This window comes from Sciurus carolinensis, chromosome 8, assembly GCF_902686445.1.
Source record: "Sciurus carolinensis chromosome 8, mSciCar1.2, whole genome shotgun sequence".
Classification (NCBI taxonomy): domain Eukaryota; kingdom Metazoa; phylum Chordata; class Mammalia; order Rodentia; family Sciuridae; genus Sciurus; species Sciurus carolinensis.
Window position 1 is genome coordinate 92,022,146 of NC_062220.1, and position 23,023 is coordinate 92,045,168.

Genomic DNA, 23,023 nt, shown 5'->3' on the forward strand with positions numbered 1-23,023 from the left:
TACCTGTCTATTATGGTGCCAATACCATGCTGTTTTTGTTACTGTTGCTCTGTAGTACAGTTTAAGGTCTGGTATTGTGATACCTCCTGCTTCACTCTTCCTGCTCAGGATTGCTTTGGCTATTCAAGGTCTCTTATTCTTCCAGATGAAGTTCATGATTGCCTTTTCTATTTATGTGAATGTCACTGTGATTTTAAAAGGAATTGCATTAATCTGTATAACAGTTTTGGTAGTATGGCCATTTTGACATTATTAATTCTACCTATCCAAGAACACAGGAGATCTTTCCATCTTCTAAGGTTTTCTTTAATTTCTTTCTTTAGTGTTCTGTAGTTTTCATCATAGAGGTTTTTCACCTCTTTTGTTAGATTGATTCCCAAGATTTTTTTTTTTTTTGAGGTTATTGTGAATGGAGTGGTTTTCCTAATTTCTCTTTCAGAGGATTCATCACTTATGACCAGTAACTTTTGATACATTATCTCATGCTCACTATATCCCTTTGAAGAAGGAGGTATGGCAGATGCTGTCTATGCACCACCCAAGCTCTTCACTTTTCCCCATTCCTGAAAGCTTCTACCTGCTGAACCCCTGCAGTTTTATGCCTGAGGACTTCTTCACTGTGGCAGAGGTTATATAGCCACCATGCTCAGCCAGTGACTGATGGGATTTGGTAGATTAATACTTAGGTCCCTTCTAAATACCATCTCCCACAGTTGTCCAGCAGGACTGAACGGCAGTTGCCTATAGCAATAACACACCCTTTATTGACTTCTACCTCTTCTCCATCTCACTTCCCCACTCCCCATTGGCACTTCTCAGATCAGTTCTCAGGTAAACTGCTACTTGCCTCAGGCCTACTAGTTGCAATTTGCAGAAGGGGAAATATGCCTAAACTCACATATCAAGAAAATAACAGAAAAGATTTGAACCCAACCTAAGGGACTTCACAAAAATGATTAATCTGATTCACTTGAGGAACTTTGGACCAACCGATCATATTGAATTTTTATTCTTCTCCAATTTGACTACTTTAACAAGGATAAGTATGGATTTATTGTTTTGTATTTATGTACATACCTGAGCTGGATTCTGTCCTAAAAAATGCTGACAAATTTAATCAATTTGTGATTTGATTCACATAACACTAAAATGAACTCAAACTGTGTAATTACTTTTTGCCCAAAACCGATCAGAAGATAATTTATTATTTTAGGCAAGAGTAAAGACTTTCTGTTTTGAATAACGTTTTTTTATTTTTTTAAATTTGTTCTTTTTGGATATACATGACAGTAGAGTGTGTTTTGACATGTTATACATACATGGAGTGTAACTTTCCATTCTTGTAATTGTATGTGATGTGGAGTTATACAAAAGTTATGTCCATTTATTCTGCTGTCTTTCCTACTCCCATTCCCTCACTTTTCCCTTCATTCCCCTTTGTCTAAGCCAATGAACTTCTATTCTTCCCCTCCCTACCCTCCCTTGTTGTGGGTTAGCGCCTACATATCAGAAAGAACATTGAATAACTTATTTGATAAATATTTCTTGATGAAAGAGGGCTGGCATATGGGGGTTAAAACTAATATCCCTAAAGAACTTTATCTATACCTTTCTCAATATATTTCATTTCTGTATTGTTATGTTTTTAATGTTCTCATCACTGAGTGTAAGGTACTTCAGATATGAAAATCCATATCTGATTCACCTTTACTGATTTTTTTTAACTTCACAGTATTTAATGTAATGTTTTATACCAGTTGGCCCTAAATATTTTTTCAATAAGTTAATGAGTATAGTATTCAAATTAGTGCTTTATTTTTGAGAAAATACATTTAAAATTAGAATCAATATAAGATGCCACCTTATAAATAATTACTGCTTTGAGATTTGAGCTGGTGCACTATCTTTATTTTAGCTTAATTGCTCTGAACAAAATGACAGTAACATTGAGTGATATACAGCAGTCATTTTGGATACCATCCTACTTTTTATCCAGACTTGAATTCTGTTTGAAGAAAGCAGAAATATGAATTGTATGTAGATCTTTCTGTAACTGTTTCATATCCATTGGAAATTCTGATTTAAAAAAAAGAAGTAGGTAGCCACATCTTAAAATAGTGAAGCTTCTGGGTGGTCCTGAAAAATCTGAACTAATTAAAGGGAGAAGAGAAAAAGAAAAGTATCAGTATTACTTTATACTTTAATTGTGGTTTCATGTATTTTTGAGTTTGAATTTGGTCATTTTTCCCCTTGAGTTTGGCCATTCCTGTTCTTTGAGTTTGTTAAACAGCATTGTCAGTGTGTGTGTGGGTGATGCCTGTAGTTTGCTCACATGGTGGTTCTTTAGTGCTTGGGGTCTCTTGACTAGGACTATTGTCAGATATTTTGGTACTGGGGGGGTCTGTTACCCCACATACCTTATGATTTGATAACAGCAATAGCTTCTATAAGTGGTCTCAATAACGCAGTCCCTGTATAATGAGAGTCTATGACTCATCAGAATCAAATCTGACCATTGTTATGTTTTCAGGAGCCATGACCTCCCAAAGCTATTCTCAGATGTCAGTTTCAGTAGTCTGTGCAGGTACTAAGAGCTTTGGTGAACTCTTCTAAATGTTTGACTCAACCAGATGGACACAGATCACTCTACTTTTTGATTATGCAATAAAACTTCATTTAATCATATGCAGGTTATCCTTGGGTAAAGCAGTTGATCGAGATATGGGTTCTGTGAACACAATAATTGTGGCCATAAATTTTCTAGTGGAAGAAGTCATTTCTCAATCTCAGTATAATAAAAGGAGCCTAAGCAGATCTTTTCACAAAAGATTGAAAGATATACATGATGAAATGGGAAAAAAAGTGCTTGGTAGTGTAGTGGTCAAAGGAATGGAACTTATAGCCCTGGATTCCATTACCACTCCCACTGTTAATAACTATGTCATTTGTAATGAAATACCTTACATCTGGAGCCTCACTTGGAGATCATGATCATAATACCTACCTCATGGGTAGTGGAGAGGATGAACTGAAACTCAATTTGTAAGTTTCTTAGCACATTTTCTAGTATACAAGAGGTCCTTACATTAAAAAATGTTGTTTTACTCAATAATCTGAACCTAGGTAAATACTGAAGAGTTCTTATTCCTTCCACAATGTGCAATTTACAATTAAGGTACAAAGATTTATTTGGGTTTATAATGACCCTTCATACAATTATTTTTTACTTATCTTTGCTAAGTATTGTATGATAGAATACAGTACAAAGTAATGATCATGTTCTGTGAATCAAACAAATAACCAGACTTTTTAGAATGAATCATTTACATCTATTCAAGAGGAAATTTATTTCCTTTTAATGCAGTCTTTAAAAGATAAGTAAATATGATATATAGATTGTTTTGCCTTCGAATATCTAATGTTAGACAGGCATTGTATATGAGAGTCTTCTCTCCTCAACTGAAGCCTGGACCGTGGCCAGTCTCCATTTGTTTCTTCAGATTGGTCTCCTTTTTCATCTTTTTTCTTTCCTTGAGAGTTAACTGCACATTTGGAAGTAAACAGTGCTGTGGCATTTTGTGAGTTTTCCCTAAACTACTATTGTTTAGGATGTGGTAGTATTTCTATTATAAACAAGTTTGCAGGGGTTTATAATTTGAAAAAATATTTAAAGATGTTGCTTTGCACATCGGATTTCAATGTTATACTTCTATTTTTTATTTAAAAAGAAAGTAGGATTGAAGCTAGAGAGGAAAAAGTAAAAGAAAGGTGTGTGTGATGGGGGAGAATCTCATGAAAATCAGAGGGAGATCAGTGGAATAGAGGAAAGAATCACCAGGGGTAAGAGGTGAGGCAGGAGGTGGGAAGTGCTGGGGAGCCAAATTGGCCAAATTATCTTGTTATATTGTGTGCATGTACTAATATGTAACAACAGTGACCCCCATTGTGTACAACTATAATGCACCAATAAAAATGTGGGAAAAAGATAGGATTAAATATATTTGCTTGTTCCATATTGTCTTCTAATTAAGATTTCAGAGTACATTACCATCTTTGAAACATTGACAGAGTGAATAATGTTATTCCTGTTTTTATGGAGACCTCAGATATACCTCAGAAAGATTAAGTGAAGGGGGCAGTGAAGGTGAATGCGGGTAAGTCGGAACCCAGAAGGGGCAGCTATCTTCAACTTACCTGTTTTAATTTACAGGTGGTCTGGGAATACTCTCATTTTTTTTTTTCCTTTGGTTGCTTTGATTGATACCCTAAGGAATTAATTTTATAAACTTAGTTAGACTTTCTGCTTCTTACTGTTTCTGATAAACTACTTGCTTGGTACTGGTATAGACACAGTGGCCAGTGGAGACTAGCAGGGTAGGTAGAACAGAGCAATCAGAAACTCAGCTGCAGCTCTCTGGCCTCCTAGTAGTGAAAAACATAACCTGTTTGACTTCTGTCAGGAGGATTAGAGTAGGCAAGGCCAGGACCTTGAATGTAAAGAGCTGATGGTAGAAACAGGGCACACCTGGGTATCACACTGGTCCCCACAGGCATCTGGGACCCTCATGGTGTATAGGAGGCTTTCACAAGTAGGTGAAACATGGAAGTTGAGAACTGGGTAGCCTTTTGGGGGTATCCACAGCAAGTAACTGAGAATTGGAGAAACAGGTAATAAGGCCACAGCCTCTGAGTCCAGTTCATTGGAGAGCATCTGGCAGAGCAAGGCAGCCCAGGCTGTCAGAGTGACACTTTAAGTAGGCTTCCAAGAAAGGAACTCAGGTAGAGAACTAAGACAAAAATAAAGTTCCCACAGTTAGCTTCATGTTGCTATGACAAAATACCTGAGATAAATAGCTTAAAAGGAAGAAAGGTTTATTTTGACTCATGGTTTCAACATTTCAGTTCACGATTGGTTGACTCTGTTGCTTTTTAGCCTGTGGCAAGGCAGAATATCATAGTAGTGAGCACCTGGTGGAGCAAAGCTACTCATCTCATGGAAACCAGGAAACATAGAGGGAGAGAGAGAGAAGGGGGCTATGCCCTTCAAGAGCATGCTCCCCATGACCTATTTCCTCAGCTAGTTCCACCCCTGAAGTTTGTACGACCTCCCAATCATGCCACTAATTGAGGACCAAGCCTTCAGCACTTGAGTTTTGAGAGAACATTAAGATACAAGCCATAACAGTGGGAGTAGAGAGAAGATCTTGGGAGTGCAGGGAAAACCCAGTTAGCAATATTAGACTAGACAAAGTGAACACATCCCTCCCAAACCTAATGAATAAGTTAATTTCCAGTACTGACAAGAAAGTAAAGTAGAATAACACACACATTTAAATTCCTTTCTGCCTTCAGTTCTTCCTTTTCACACCTGCTATGTTTTCTAAAAGTCATACACAGGTCCACTGAGATTTTAGAGATACCATGTAGATTTGAGAACTAAAACTAACCCAACTCTCACTGAAGGGCATATGCTTAGTTCCCTTCTGGATATTTTTGGTAATATTCTCCCCATATTAAGATTTACTTTCACTCTCGTATATGCAGCTTTAGAGGATGAGTGAGGTGTGTGCATGTGAGGCATGTAGGTAATGTTTAGATGTGGGCTATAAACAAAGGTGAAGGACTTAGACACAAAATAGCTTACCTTTGAGGTACTTCTCACATGTAGATTCTAGATTCCACACAGTTTTGTTTAATATTTCATTAGGTAAGTACGTTACACATTGGATCAATGAATTACCATATTGTAGTTTTATGTGACTAAATTCTCATTTCAAAGGCTCTTCCTTTGTCTCATAAACATTCTCTTTTATTATTATATTTGAATTTATGTTGCAATCCATGCCTTGCAAATAACTCTATATTTTAGTAGCAATCTCTCTGAAGTATTGGCATTATATTAAAGAAATATTCATGCCAAATACCTAAATATGACATGATTTTTTACTTGATTTGCAAGTTGGCAGTAGGCAAAGAAATTCTGAAGAGGTACTTCTATGCTAACTAAATTCTATACCTACTTAAATGATCTAATAAGCTACTGTAATCTATTTACAAATACAGAAGTTTGCTTAGATGAATAGCCTATAGGAGAGTGAAAACTGTTTTAATGCTGAAATGACCACAGAGGATACAAATGTCAAATTATACTCAAAGAATTTTTTCTTCTTATACTACAGAACTCTTTTTCAAAGGCTCCAAAAGCAACTTGAAAATTGTCTTCTCCAGTGACCTCCAGGTTACTTTTTTTTGTCTTTACTTGTCTCATTTCATTATTATTGGGATGTAGAATCAATTTCTGATATTTGTCTAATTTAGATTTTGGTAGTAGTGGAGAGATATTTTTGTAGTAACTAGTGGTTTATTATTCTTCAATGGTTAGGAAACTGTTTTTGCAGTCTTTGAGGTCTTCTTGAAAGGATTTTCAGGTCATTTTAAAATCATTATTTATTTCCTAATTCACGTAGTGCCATCAATAAAGTGTTGATAGAAATGGGTCAGTAAGTGAAAGAGCCTGGATTAACGGATCACGGCAGGTCAGTGGCAAGTTCTGTAGTAGATTTTTGTAGCATCTGCACTTTGGTCTACTGAAGCAGCTATGTGGGCCAAGAAGGGAAGAGTATGGCGAGCGAGGCAGAGCCTGGCTCGGGGCGTCCATGCAGGCATTGTGAAACTAGAGCATGGTGCAGCATCCAGGAAAGCAGTGGCCAGGCTGGCAAGGAGGATTCCCTGAAAACAGGAGGGAGGCCAGAGTCCTCGCCTGCACTACCAGGCCCAGCCTGGTGTCCTGGGGTCAGTTTGGGGTTCTCTCCTTAGCTGCATACATTTTTAAGTGTTTAAAATTGGAACCTATTCAAGGAGTGGTTTGGATGGAGAGAGAACTTGAAACCGTGTTTATATATGAAAGAGCTAGAGGAACTGGGATGTTTATTCTGGAGGAGAGGGTACAGAATTGCTGTCTTCACAGATATAAAGGGCTGTCATGTAGAAGAGAGTTTTGACTTATTTTGCATGGTTTTGGAGACTAGAACAGGGCCACTGGGGCACACTTTGGTGTAGAGCTTTCTGCTGGTTACACATGTCCTGAGAGGAGTAAACTGCCTCAAAAAGTAATGTAATTTTGGGCCAGGCACATTGGTACACGTCTGTAATGCCAGTGGCTAGGGAGGCTGAGGCAGGAGGATCGCATGCTCAAAGCCAGCCCCAGCAACTTAGCAAAGCCCTAAGCAACTTAGTGAAACCCTGCCTCAAAATATAATATAAAAAGGTCCAGGAATGTGGCTCAGTGGTAGAGCACCCCTGTATTCAATCTCTGGTATCCTTCCCCCACCAATAAAAAGTAATATAATTTTGGATCTTAGAGTAGCCCAGTCTGGGCAGATGGTTGATATTGTATAAAGGATTCTGGAAAAATCTCGAACTTACAGATCTCCAAAATCCTCTCAACTCTGTGATGCTGATTCTATATCTCACCATCTCTGTCTAGCAAACATATTTCTTGACCACTGTCAGTGTACCAGGAACAGCAATATGGATAGTTCCTAGCACTCCAGTGGGAAGACTAGACTTACAGACAGGGTAAGGGGTGCTGGAGTGGAGCTGGGGGTATGACCTCTCAGAGCCCCAGAGAGGGCCTGTGAGTGTCATCCTTAGATGCCAGTGCCTGAGTTGAGTCGTCAGTGGGAGTCAGTCAGCTAAAGAGCAGGGGTGGAGTGTAGCAGCATGAAAACTGAGCATGTGAGAGGCCTGAGCAGGAGGGAGGGTGGGTGCAAGTGGATGGGAAGAGAGCACAGTGGAGCAGGAGCCGGGGCAGAAAGTGCCTGAAATATTGAACTGAGCATTGAGATGTAGGAGCTGAAGCTTGGGAATAACATCACCTGATCTGCATACTTCCAAGGTGACTCAAAAACAAGGTTGAAGATGGAGTGGTATTAACAGTGAGGGCTCCCAGAGCCACAGTCCCTCTGAGTCTCAGGTTTCTCACCTCTAGTATAAGAGTATTGGATTATTCTGGAATATTCTATGAGAATAAATTATTTTACTATCTTCCTTTATAATATCACTTTGATTGTATGGCCCATGGTGCTCTTGGCCTTGTTGGTCTATGGTTACAAATGATACTTTTTTTTTTTAATGCTGAATGGACGCAAATAAATCTACTTCAGGTCAAGATACTACAAGTCTTAAATTCTTCATAGCAAGGCTTTGAAAGGAACAGGAAGCTGAATGATAGCAATGCCTGCAGGAAGTACTGTGTACAGTATTATTTCCTTAAAAGAGTAGCAGAGGGGGAAAAAAAATCCACAATTTTGATCACTCTTTTCACATTTCAGCATCTCAAAACTTCATCCCAAACAGGAAAAGCAAATCCAGAAACTTAGGCCTGCTTATGATCATTGCCGAAAGGTATTCTTAGGATGATAGAATTACTTTCCCAGGGTCAGGCTGGGTGTGTCAGAAAGCCACTCTCACAAGAGGCTGACTGAGGAGGGAGCTTGGGGAGCAGCACAGTCAGCAAGCAGATGGCCTCGGGCTTTCAAGTATGTGATGCTGCTGTGGAACTGAAAGGGGTCTAGACACCAACACCCAGATTTATTTCAGGCTTCCCTTTGTGTTGCAAAGGACCTTAGACCCCCATGAAGATCTAACCCAGTTATCTCTGGGGGACCCTTGGGGATGCCTAATGGAAATCCATCATCAGATCCTTCTGCTCTTTACCCCTTACCCCCTCACTCCTTATAGCAGGTGTTATCTGTACCCTCCTGAAGTTGAGCCCTCCCTGTGCCCATCCTGCTGCTGAAAGCGTCCTCTGTGACAATGCTGCCTTCAGGATACTAAGGCGATGCTGTCCTTCTCCAGGTCTTTACTGCAGCACAGCCACACTGTTCCCAACAAAAGTGGGCTAAATGGCCCATTTTATTGCTTTGTGTTACTTTTTGTCACTTGAGTGACATGGGACTAGTTGGGCCCTTGGGTCTTGCAAAATCCCTCTTGAAATTAGCTCCTTTGATTTTTTGCCTGCAGACCCATGGCTATGACACTGGTAGCTGAGACATCAGGGTTTTCTCTCCATTTCAGTTTCTCCCAAGGTATCCAAAGGTTCTGCCTGTCTGGGCCAGCTCTCCTTCTGCAGAAGTAAAGGCAAAACAGACGATGCTTCTGGCAGCTTCCCCCACCAGATCATCAAACAGACCTGCACTGGAGATTAATCTTATTGTTACTGATTACTCTATGCCTGACATGGTACTAAGCACTTCTCATATATCATCTCATTTAATCACCCCAACCCTTGCGGAGGATGAGGCCAAGAGGAATTAGTAACCTGTTCATGGTCAAACAGCTGACAGAGCTAGAACTCAAAATGCGTCTGGTCTAGAGTATTGCAGGGACCAAGATCTTTTCCAACACCTGAACATAAACAATCATCTGAATAACCTGGTTAACAGTGAAGTGCCCATTTGGCTCATCGTCATTTTTCCTGGTTTTTGCATACAGGGCTGGGAAGAAACAGTGGATGCTGCCATTTCTCACTTGTTGAAGACCTGCCTGTCAAAGAGTTCAAAGGAACAGGCTCTGAACCTCAGCAGCCAGCTGAACATACCCAAAGACACAAGCCGACTGAAGAAACATATCACCTTGCTCTGTGATAGATTAGCCAAAGGTGGCCGTCTCTGCTTAAGTAATGATGCCGCGGCCCCACAGACCATGGTCATGCCAGGTAAGAGCTCTGTCCACGCTCCCTAAGCACAATTTTACTTTCCCCAAATTAAAGGAATGTGCCTGTGGTTGTGTTTGGGGTTTAAATTTCATATTAAAGTGATGATAGCCAAGAAAATTGCTTTCACGTTTCCCCTCAGATATCCCAGGGTAACCACTTGGATAAATATTCTTGGGGTATTTGCTTGCTAGACAGTTCTAGAATGGTATGTCTTTTTTTCTTCCCTCTGCTTTTAAATATATGATCCATTTTGTTTTTCTCCTAACCAATAAAAAATGGATTAGAGAATAAAACTGTTTTTAAGGAAAAGTTTTACTAAATGTGATCTCTCAATACCATATTTCATGAATGTAAATAGCATGATACAAGGAGTTAATGTAATCCAGATGAGTCAGGTCCCTTCTGCTGTTTGCTTGGACTGTGGTCATCAGAATAAGGAGGAAAGACAAAGGGAAGGAGCTGGGATCAGGAGATGTGAGCAGGCCTCAGGGCCAAGGCACCTATGCGCCAGGGCGGAGGAGGAGCTCCAGCTTGCCCTCAGTGAGGGTCATGGGCACCCAGGTTGGCCCTTCTCATTGCTGGGGGCTGGGGAGGGGGCAACAAGCAGTCAGTGGCACTGCACTCAGGTCTGTCAGAGGCAGCAAACCTGGAAATCCCACTTCCCTCTTCCTACCCTCTCTATGGCAGTAGCAAGGAGCATAACACAGTGAATTTGTTAAGTGTGGCAGCTGTGGCATCTATTTCTCTAAGATGAGGACCAGAGTTCAGGAAGTGGTGTGGTTTTCTCTTCTTCCTTCTTACATGCCTTTTGTCTCCTTCCCCTCCTCCATTGCTGATGTTTTTGCTGTTGCTTTCTTTCCCCCCTTAATCAGCATTCCTAGAAGTAAAAAGGAATGCAAGCAAAATCTTAAAAAGATAAACATGAAGACAGCGTAGTATAATCTAATAAGCACAGACTCTGGAGGCAGACAGACCGATGTTTGGATCCTACCTCTATCCCATACTACTCAGATGACCCTGGATATATTACTTAACTTTCCAGCCTTAGTTTCTTCTTCTGGAAATTGAATATAATAATGTCTGCATTGTTGCCAGAGCCTTATGTATTTGTAAAGCACCTGCTACAATGCTTGGAATCGAGAAACACAGAAGAAACTCAAGCTATAATTATTACCATTGTTATTGATGTATGTATAATTCAGCTTCTAAATTTAACAGTGAGGAAATAGCTAGTTTAAGGTCAAGGAGTTCCATATTCTGTGATTTGAAATACTTTAACCTTTACACCAAGAACTTAGCTTTTACTTCAAAAGAATATTTCATATTTGGCTTTTTAGAATAGAAATGCCTTTCCACACAGTTCTGATACTGTTTGCCTTTATGGAGGTTCTCTTCATCTTGCCCTCATGACAGCCTCCTCACTAGTCCTCTGGCCTCCACTTGTCTATCTTCTGTCCATTATTACAGGAGTATTTTCTAAGATATAAATATTGTCATAATAAAATAGTAATTGAAAACTCTTCACTATAACTGGCACATAGAATATGGCTTCCCTCCATATTTAGGGGAAAGACTGGATATATGAAGGAGAAAATCTGAAGAGAAATAGGCTCAGCCCACCTGATTGGCTGGTACCCTGCCAGTCTAGGCTGCAGCAGTCCTGGGTTCCTTCTGCAGACCCCCATCTGAACCTCTGTGGGAGCAGCTATTAGGAGTCAAAGGACAAAGCTAGCAAAAGCTCAGGGGTCCCTTAGTCACATTTACTGATTATGAAACATTAATAATTGTCATTTAAATGACTAAGCAATTTAAGGCCTATTTGTACATTTATGATGAGGAACACTTCAGACTTCAGGGACGGAGGAAAGGGAGAAGAGAAGATGCATAGGAGGAAGAAATAAAGGAAGGAAGATGGAAAATGTTTTCACAGCCCAGGAGCCTGTGAGCTTGCTGTGTCTTGTGCCTGTCTAGTTGAGTTCTTTCACTGGGGGGATCAGGCCGTGTGTGTTGCTTGTCCCAGTCATATTGTCACAGTCACAGTTTTCTTGTTTGCTCTTACTTCTGATGACCCACTTTGCCACTCTGTGGTCCAGTGTCTCTACCCAACTTGTCTCAATCTGATTACAATAGTGAGTTTACTCCAGGGTGAGTCTACTGCTAAAGTGTTCCAGGCAGTGATGCTCCTTAGCATTAGCACACTTACTCCCTATAACACTTTCCTCTCTAGAACTCAGCGTTTTCACATACTTTATTCGTGTACTTGACCAGTTTCGAGGTAGAAGAGACATGTAGAAGTATTGCTATTTTACGGATGGAAAATGGAGATAGGAAAGGTGAAATATCTTGCCTAAAGTTACCTGATTGCTGGAAGGTTTAGGCCTACCATCCAAATCTCCTCCTCCGCTGTGTTGCCCTCTAGACCACACAGACCACAGTGGTACAAGTCTGCTTCTGGCCAGAGCCGCCTCCTGTGTAAGCTGTTCTTGAACTGCCTTCTTTTGTTTAAATTGACCCAGCAATGTGGGGGTGGGGAGAAAGGTCAAGACATGGCTTCACACAGTCTTTTTTCTGTGAGGTAAATATTAAATATTTATCATATGTTTTTTGCTTGACTTTTATTTTCTTTATAGGGACATGATGCTATTAGCATAGAAGTAATAAGACCATGAGTTATTTCTGCTTCAAGTCTCTAACTGTGCAATGTACAATGTAAGTTCAACTCTACTAGTCACATCATAATATAAAAAGGTACAGTGGCCTATTAGAAAGGAGAGCATTACTAAACACATAAGCACTTTTCACAGACACGATACTTTTTAAAACTCTGGATGAGAACTTCGAAATCATCTGGTTCACCTCCCTCACTTAATCACTGAGGTAACGAAGGCCTAAGAAGGTGAAGTGACTAAGTGGTTAGTATTAAAAGGCAGGAGTGTGTGTAGTCTTACCATGTTCCCTATTAAATTGCAGATGGATAAACATCTCTGAATAAAAAATCATTGGTCTTTTTTAGCCTGGAGACTTTATGAGTCTGCCACCTTGGATGTGCCCTTTCTGTGCTCCACTGAAGGCCACGATGACAACATCCTCTCTGGGGTGTGGAGTTTGAAAATCTTTCCCACTGGGAATCACCTTATGGCCTTCTTGCCTCTCATTTTTCCTGCCTGCCTTTATTGACTCTCTATCAGACTTTCAATTAACCTTTTCCAGGCAAATTCTTTTTATTGCAGAACCATCAAACTTATATTTTTATTATCTGTAGCTCTGGTATTCACATCTTTCTGCTAGGGAATATGGCTTATAAGGAATTCACTTTCATTAAAATCTTTCCTTGTCTCTATGCATTCTGCTCTTAGAGCAAGAGTCACAGAGGGCCACCAGGACAGTGCTTTTTAAAAATTTGAATATGAATGATTTGGTGGTCTAACTGATCTTCTCATATGTTATCTACTTTTGCCCCTACAGGTGCTTGGGGCTGAGAGATTTGCCTCCTTTTATGAGTTTAGGACAATATTTCAGTAGCCTAATTAGAATAAAGATTTGAATCTCTCAAGTACATTTGCATAACTTAATGCATACATGGGTGGGCCTAATGCATGACCTTTGGAGATTAATCATTTTAACCTCATGAACTAGGGAGCTTTTGTCCTTTTATAAAGGTTTTTTTTTTAAAGCTTCATTTCATCTAGCTGAGGGTCTGTCCATGAAGAAGTGGTATGGCGTCTAAGTGCTGGCTTCTCAGATGGAAAGTGTGGAGGGCAAGTGGTATGGGCCCCTCAGCAGGACAGGCAGAACAAGCAGGCAAGGAGAAAGGGTTTGACGGCAATCCAGGCTTGATCAAGTGCCACAAGTGAATATTTCCTTCATGTGATGACATGAGCCAGAAGTCATAATGGGCCATAGCTTCAGCTGTATTTTCTTTGGCACTGCCAAACTTGAGGACCAAGAGGAAGCTGGGTGGTAGGGGATAGGGGAGGAAGCAGAGAAGGTTTGATAAATAAGATGAGTCTTTCTGTGGATATGGATCAGAACACTTCCTATTTTTAGATGTGGTATGGACCACCCAGGAATTACTGTTTTATGCATCTTTATTATATTAAATGGACAGAAGAAAATACAGAGTATTAATCTGAATGTAGAGTACAAAACTGAATAAGGTATCTAGTCTATCCCCAAACTTAATGACCTTTTGCCTTAAGGATTTTGTGTTATTTTGAAGCTATTTCCAAATGACCCATTTTAACAGAATTTAAGTTTAGTTCTTCATAAAGTCTCACTGAGATTCTGGGTAAGACATTTGGTGTTTACTTTCATATTGTCAGTGCAGTTTAACTGTTTGTTTTACACTGAATTTTTATAAGTTTGAAGTCTTTCACTAAGGAAATTTAGATGAATTCAAGATAGGAAAGGCTTCAGGAAAATTACTAAATGGTTTCTGAACCTCTTTTTTCTTATAGTGAATACAGTACTTTGTACATTTTTTTAAAAAGTGAGTTCCAAAATAGGAAAATACTATTGTAAAGTGAACTTTGACACCAAAAGTGCCTGTGTTCCAAAGCTAGCTTGGCCCTTTCCCAGTTCTATGATATGTAACATGTTTCTTAGCCTGTCTACTTCTTTGTTTTATCAACTATCAATAGAAATAATAATGGTACTTGAATTAGAGTTGGCTAAATTGAATATAGTAGTGCATGGAAAATGCTTAGCAAGTATCTGATGCACAGCAAATTCTCACTAAAAGCAAGCTTCTATTAATGATAATAATAAATACTACCGTAAAATCCTAAAGGCACTTGGGAAATTTTCCCAAAGGATTCTATGGTTCAAAATTAGACAGGGAATTTATTAAAAAAAAAAAAAGGGGGTATAACATTTTCCTTTTTAGAATATTATAAAATAACTGTAAACAACAAGGTTACAATCATAAAAAGAGCTTACACTAAAATAGAAAATTCAGAACTGGTTAAATAAGGCTGGTTTGAGGCTAATTGGAATCAAGAAAAAGTCTACCTGAAACTGAGACTTAATATTTCATGGTAGATATTGAGAAAACAAAAGGTTTGTTTGCAAAGTAAGTAAAGTTAAAATTAACTGTAAGTTTACTTTGTCTTATATTTGCCAAAATTTAGGTTATGCCTATAATAATGTACTAATTTTTGGAGGCAGCAATGAAAGAATTGAATGAGGTTTTTGTTTTGTTTTTGGCATGCTCATTACTCGTTTCACCTTACAGATACCTTTACAAGGGGGGTGATTTCAGGAAAAAAATATTCTAACTCATCATTGTTTTCCTAGAGGTTTCTCTTGAATCTTTTGATGTGCAGATAATTTTCTTTCTTTTATTTAATTTATTGTTTTGGTACTGGAGATTGAACCCAGAGGCAATTTACCACTGAACTATATCCTTAGCCCTTTTTATTTTTTATTTTGAGACAATCTTGCTAAGTGGCCAAGGTCTCACTAAGTTGCCTAGGCTGGCCTTGAACTTGTGACCCTCCTGCCTCAGCCTCCTGAGCTACTGGGATTACAGGTGTGTGCCACCACTCCAGCCAGATATTTTCTTTAAAACATCTAAAATGTCATCATTCTTGTCAGTTTCCTTCTCTTCATTGTTAAAGGAACTGTAAGATTTTCAGTGATCACTGGCCTTGCCTGTGACGGGAACATTTCTCTAAGAATACTTAAACAGTGTTAATCATGCATAGTGTACAAGATTTGTAGATTACCCTTGCAGCCTATGTATGTTGTATTTGTAATAATTTCCAACACTCCGTGAGGGAATAACCAATAAAATATTGAGAGTAGACAGGGACTGATCTGCTGTTGTTGAACACAGAAGAATATTTGATTAGAGACTAATTTTATAAGCAGTCAAATTAGTCTTTGCGTGAATATTTTTGTGTTCTGGGTTTGCTTTTGTATGACTACAGTAACTGGAAAAATTAAGCCTTCCTTAAATAGGAGGCTCCACCTCCCTCCCCCCAATTATATATGTATGAAAATGTGTGAACCCTAACTCTGACCACATGTGCTAATGTGGCATTTCAAAGCAATGGAAAGAGGACAGGATGAATTAGTTTAAAAAATGGTGTTGGGAACTGGCCAACCATTTGGAGAAAAGAAATAGTTAGATTCTCGTTCATACCATATGCCACAATACATTTCAGACAAATAAGCAGATTGAAATGGAAAAAAAATGGAAAGAAAGAAAGAAATCATAAAAACCCATACAGAAATAAAGGCAGATACACAGTTGTGGAACCAGCATGTGCTTTTCTGAAAAAGTCAGCAAAGGGGCTGAAAACAGAGAACTGAGCTGCAGTTATTTACCTCTCAAAATCTGATCCAGAAGGATACAGACCAAGGTGTGTATTAATGGAAATTACCCCAGGTGGTAGAGTTATAGGTGGAATCTGGAGCTCCTCTTACTCTTCCTTTTTCATATCTGAGTACATTTCCTACAAATAATGTGTATTACTTTTATTAAAGGACTGTGATAGAAACTGCCAACAAGAAAATACCTAGGTAATTGTATTTAACTACCCTGAAATAAATAGAAGCTCAACTCTGTACTCTATATGTATTTATCTTTATAGTATGTATGTATATATGCAGATATGTGTGTATATGTGTATACACATGTATACACATATAGTCTTTTTTCTTTACATGTGTATACTTCTGTTTTATAAAAATTGGATCGTATTGTACTTACTGCTTTATATTCTACTTTTAAAACTTTGTTATTATTACAATGTATACAATATTTTAATGATTGTATACTTAACCATCTTCTTTTTAGAAGTATACAAACTGTTTCTGTTGTTGGTATGATACACATTAATTATTTGGTGAATGTTCTTGTACCTAAATCTGTGTACATTGTGATGAATTTGTGTTTTTCCATGAGTATGGGTTTCTTTGAAAAAAATGTGAATCTGGTCATGTTACTTCCCTGCTTTGAAAGACTTCACAATTTTCTACTGTATAAGATTGAAAGTTCTAAACCTGAAATACATTGTTCTTTATTAAGGAGATCCACATTTTTCTTCTAGCCATATCACCTACATTTTCTTCCTTAAGAGCCTTTACTGATAGTGAGCTACACAATAGTCTCCAAATACACCATGATTTTCAAGTTTCCCTGTTTTAAAGAGTCTCATTGCTTTGGGTAGGCAGTCTCGGTCTGGTAGTAAAATTACCATGAATTTCTGAAGGCCCAGCTAAAATGAGGTTCCATAAAGCATTTCCTGGACCTTTCTACATTACTGTTCACTCTTTTCTCTGTATTCTCTGGTCCCCTGAATATATGACTGTTATAGTACTAATCACAGAGTACCATCACTTAGTATTTTTATTCTGTTGCTCTTCCCCAGGTAGAAAGTTTTGAAGATTGTATTGTATTCTTCTCTCACCTCAGTACCCCACTTGTGACTCACTCACACACACACACACACACACACACACACACACACACACAGAGTTGATGCCTACCATATATTTTTAAAACTTTTCTTTTGAAATAATTATAGAGTCACAGGAACATGTCAGTATAGTACATGTGATCCCATAAATGGTGACATCTTATATAACTAGTACAATATTAAAACTAGGAAGTTGACATGGATGTATCATATATTTTTGGAATCAGTCAGTGAAGATTTTTGTAAAAAGTACAGGCTTTGAAGTAGGTATACATTTTGGACTTCTAGAAAGGGTGATGGTAGATCTTATAGATGGACCTAGTGGTCTGAGCAAGATCTGAGATTGTAGGTAAGCAGGTTAAGGTTCAGATTAGAAGGTCATCTGGGGAGAGCAGTACGTATAAGTGGATGTGAGACCTGAGAGGCTCAACAAAAGTGATTGAGCATGTTGAAGATGGTAATAGGAGCTGTTCTTGGTTTGTGACTTGTAAGTGACCTACAAAGGCTATGTTTTAGAAATACAATCTGATGGTGGTATGCAATAGATAAGTGTGAAATAAGGAAAAATATAGGTCGTTCAAGTTTTTGGAACACTAATTGAAAGGGCTAATAACTAAGTGAATCTTATTTGTATGGATAATGTGTTTCATTTCAGTTACACTGGGCTTGGGATCATAAAGGTACATCCAAGAAAAGATATATGTCAACATCTGCCTCTGAGAAATTTTAGATTAAGGATAAGACTGAAACTGGAAAAATAGATTTTGGTATCCTCAGGTTAGAGTTATCATTGATAACCTTGCAACCTATTGAACCCTCTGAGGGAGTGAACTCATGAGGAGTGAGGCACCCAGGATTTGAGACTTAGCTGAAGAACTGTGGTTGGGGACAAGAAGACTAAACAGAACAGTGAATTTCAAAGAACTCACAGAAGAAGTAGTGTCAGTACTATCAAGGCCAAAAGCAGGTTAGGAAGAAACTGTTTCTGAGTGGAAAAAACAATGTAAGAAGACCGATGGAAGAAAAAGTAGGCTATTGTTAGGGTTTTCACTTCTTTAAAAAATATTTGAGATGCTTGAAAGTCAGGTGGTGTAGCAAGTTGAGAGTGCTGCAACCCAGTGTTTGTGTTAAATGGGAAGCTTTGGGAAGTTAGAGGGAATAAGGTAAAATATATGTAGACTGAAGAGAGTTAGCATTTGAAAAGAGAAAAAGTGAGAACCTAGATGTATGTTTGGGATATATGAAGATTAAAAAAATAAAAAAGAGGCAAATGTATTGAGAAGTTCAGCCACATAGGCTTTAGAGAAGTAGTTTATAGTAATTTGTGAAAGAGCAGGAAGAAATGGATGGTGAGGTAGTAACCTGAAGTTGATTTGTATTAGCCACTGGGAGAAGGATAAAGTTGGCAATTTAGTAGTTGTACAACTGTTTATTCTTTTAAAGTCATGGTTTTCTCACTTGGAAAACTGATAATACCTCCTTGTTTTGAAAAATATGGATTATTTCAAAATTGTTTTGAAAATCAAGTTGTATTGTGTAAGTAAAGGAAGCATTCATTTTTTTAATGGGATGTATATTCTTACTCATTGTAACATAATGAGGTGAATGGAAGATTAGTGGAAGAGTATTTGAATCTAGGATTAGAGTTGGATTTGACAGGAGAAGCAATTAGAAGGAACTATAGGGGAAGGTCTGCCATCAAAGACCCAGCAGAATAACATTCTCTCTGTGTGTACTTAGCAAATGCTTGTTGATAGACATGCTGGCTAGTAACTAATTACAATGTGATGACCAAAGACTAGCTTCTTGGAAGTAAGGTTGTTAATACTGGAATAGAATACCAGGGGAGTTTGAGGAATTTCCTTCCCTGCAGATGTTTATACTAATGTGACTACTCAACAGTCCAAAGATAATTTGGGAAAAACCCTGCCTGAAAGCAGGGAGATACATTAAATAACTTTTAAAGGACATCACTATTTTTATTTCTTCAATCACGTCACATGGACAAATTTGTTAAATGCCCATTTTTTGGTCCCCCAGCTATCTATGCAAGCTCTCTTTTCTGTAGGCTACTCTCATGTGAAATATTATAGTGACCTGACTACAAGCAATAACCTTAACCCCCTCCTCAAAAAAGAGTACTTCACTAACACTGGTGCATCCCCAGGAAGATAATTATCTCTGAAGCTTTGTATCATATCAAAAATAACTTTTCTTACATATTCTAATAACATTTGGAATTGCTTTGTTTTCAAATATGAGGATGAAAAATGAATGTATTTATTCTAACAGTTGCTGGTAATGAAAACAAAATATGAAGGGATTTCTATTGGGTAACCACAAACATGTAACTTTTTTTCTCCAATTTTCTTTCCATTTACTCTTAACCCCAGTTTCTGCTACCTCAGTGAATTTATCTTCAACAGTCATGTTTCACTGGTTCACCTCAAACTTGTAATAAATATCTTACCTATTTTCTTCCCTTCAGTTTCTATTCCCAGTATCTACTATCTCTGAGGAATTCAATTTTCAACAATAAATTGAATCTGTTTCTCTGGTTTCACTGTAAATTCATGAATATTATTAAAGTTGACTTAATTTTTTTTCACTTTCCTTTAGATTTGTACGGTGTCCAGATAAGGTATTTTCTTTGCTTTAAAAGCAGTTCATCAACTGATTACTTACGTGAAACAGTCATTAAGACTTATTTTATATCACATTATTTCCTTTTTTTCCCATGTTTTTTATTGGCACATTGTAGTTGTACATGATGGTTGGCGTTGTCATTACATATTCATACATGCACATATCATTGTTTTCTTTTTAAATATTTAAATGCGTGTATAATGAGAATAGTTACATGTATATGGGGCAGACCCAACAATTTGGCCCATTCCTATGACTTAGTCATTTTTAATTCTGGCCAATGTAACTGGCTAAAAATAGGAATACTTTATTTTTGACACTGCTTAGCCATGACAAGCAAAGATGACATTCTTTCAGAATCGTCATGCTGAATGAAGCCAGGTCCATGCTGCCAACCTTTTAAAAAATCTTTTCATAGTAAACTTTTTTAAAAACCATTTTTAGTGTGTTTATTCCAGTAAATTGTTGGAATAGTCAAACCCTTCTGATTTATATATAATGTGGACAACAGTTAAAATTTAAAATAAAACCAATTCTCTTGTTTCTAATGACTCTTAGTGCATATAAAATTCCTATTCTAAAAAGTAAACATCTTTATTGTGTTCTTCTGTGTTGTTTAAACCGTATTGTTTCAACTGTGTGCATTTTTAAAAATTTAGCTTTTTATTCTTAAAAGGCTTAAGTTTTTTATTTAAAGATATTTTAGTTAGCTAGAATTTTTGTATTCCTTCTCAAGTTTGGTTTCTGAACCATAGTTCAGGGTCATGCAGTAAATGTTAAAAACCGTGATGTCTTTCTCTTGCTCTCAGAAGCCATGATTTATGCTAATACCAATAGGATAGTTTTTATTTAATACAGGTGTTTAGTACAGGTTGCACTGATATTTTTGGCATTTTAAAAAAATAGTCTTGGAAATGACTAAAGTATAAATAAGAAGCAAATACATTGTCCTAGTGAGTTTCAATGTGAGGGGGGCCAGGCTCCAGTTTATTACCACTGTAATTACAAGCAAAAGTCATGGCAGGTAGGTGCAGAAGTCTGGCTGGGTTTCAATGAAAGAAATCAAGTTCAATGAAGCCTATCTTGTAAGCAAATACTCAGTATATATGACTGCATACTTGTGCAAATAAATACCTGATGTTTTTTAATCTGTTTTTTTAAAGAAATAAATCTTTCCTTTCAAAGGTAGATAAAACACCAGACTGTGATAATTTTTTTAAATTGAATGCGTTAACTCATACAAAAAGCTATAAATTATATACTTTATCATTTGCATTAAAAAATCACATGGTCTGACAACCAAGACTTGGATCCGTAAGGTGATTTGTGAGTGCTTACTCTTGTCAGGTGTTCTAGGTACTGGGGAACAGTGGTGAACCAGACAAACACAGTCATGGCCCTCAGAGAATTTGCATGCTGGCAGGGGACAGTTCCTATACAGGGAAACAAAGTTCAGACAATGAAAAGTACAATGAAGAAAAACAAATCAAGATAAGGGGAAGAGGGCCTCATCTTTCCTTCCTTCCTTCCTTCCTTCCTTCCTTCCTTCCTTCCTTCCTCTTGAAAAAAGTCAAGTTCAGTGGAGCATATCTTGTAAGCAAATACTCAGTATATGTGACTACATACTTGCGCAAATAAATACCTGATTCTTTAAATCTTTTTTTAAAGAAATATCTCCCTCTCTCCCCTCCCTTCCTCCCTCCATTCCTTCCTTCATGCCTTCCTTCCTTCCTTCCATCTGTCTTGACCAGGGATTGAACCCAGAGGAACTTAACCACTGAGCTACATCCCCAGCCCTTTTTATATTTTCTTTAGAGTCTCACTAAGTTGCTGAGGCTGGCTTTGAACTCAAGATCCCCGTGCCCCACTCCCCAAAACCTTGCCTCCTGAGCTGCTCTGGGATTAGAGGTATGCTCCACTATAAATTATATACTTTATTAAATAAAAATGCAATAACAAAAAAATTATATACTTTATCATTTGCATTAAAAATTTCACCTGGCAATTTTGTTTTTGTATCTTTTTCAGGACCAAAACCTCTTTCTCTCTTTCTTCATTTAGTGAAATAAGAGGCTATCATATTTCATTATTTGAGGCAGATTAATTATGTAAGTAGTTAAAATTGCTTGGTTACATAATATTTAGATTAGTTTTTTTACTGTTAATATTAGTGAAGCACTATGGGTTTTAAAGTTTTCTGATCAAAGAATCTGTTTTGATTTTCAGAAAAGAAGCAAAGCAATTCTTGAAGTTTCCCTAATAAATAAGTTCGATAAACTATAGTAATCATTAAAACATTTTATATCATAAAAATCATGTTCATATTATCTTCATCATGCTTTTGAGTTTATCAGCCACTGTTACAACTCTGCTGTCTCATGGTATCACCTTACTAGACTATGACATCCCTGAAGGCAGAGACTGTGATTTATTCCCACATATCTGGAATCTAATACAATTGGAACTAGAAGGTATTCAACAGATCTTTGTGGAATTGATTTGAATTGAATCACTTACCCAAGCATTATTTCCTCCCTTTCTCAGTTTCATGCTACTCAGTTCTCTGTTGTCCCCACCCCACATTCTGGCACATGCATCCACCTTCATTTGTCCCTCAACTGTCCTGTTATTCTCCACTCTTGAAACCTTGTGGATTTCTCCTCGAGGTCCATGACAGTTCCTAGCCCTGGGCAAATCTTTGACTTTTCATGGATCTACTCTGGAACTAGAGATTGTTGCTAGAATTGAACATAAAACTGACCCTACTCTTTCTTGCCTCCTTTTATGCTGTGTGACTTTATCTGGACCCTTCTCTGCTAATCATGGTTTTTGAGTGAATTTCTATCTCATTTCCAACAGAGTTAATCTCTGTTGTTTTTCTCAAGCTCAGATCTCTTTCCCCCCAACCTGTGCAGAAGACCTCTCTTCTCTTGTACCCAGGGAGCTCAAGACTGTCCAGAGCAGGCTTCACTTTCCTCTAGTTCACTTAAAATTTTATTGGTAATTTTATTTATCTTTTGTCTTTCTGTTCTTTCTCAGGAGAAGATGTGCTTTACTCAGAATCAAAATCAGGTGTTCCTTGGCCTGTAGGTCCCTACCTCTCCTGGCTCTCTCTCCATCCACTTCTCTATCAGCAATCCCCCCTCCCAATTCCCCTTGCCCACTCCTCCCTGACTGCACAAGTGTCCCTTCCCTTCACTCATCGAACTTTTTTCTGCTTCTAGTCTTTGCATAT

The 23,023-nt window shown here is 38.0% G+C and overlaps 1 protein-coding gene across 1 annotated transcript in view; it reads left to right on the forward strand.

The window, feature by feature from the left end:
• Positions 1 to 23,023, forward strand: part of Bbs9 (Bardet-Biedl syndrome 9) — a 441,935-nt gene that overhangs the window by 369,797 nt on the left and 49,115 nt on the right. Inside the window, 1 exon segment of the mRNA XM_047562524.1 lies at positions 9,496 to 9,718. Within this exon segment, the coding sequence (XP_047418480.1) occupies positions 9,496 to 9,718 (223 nt within the window).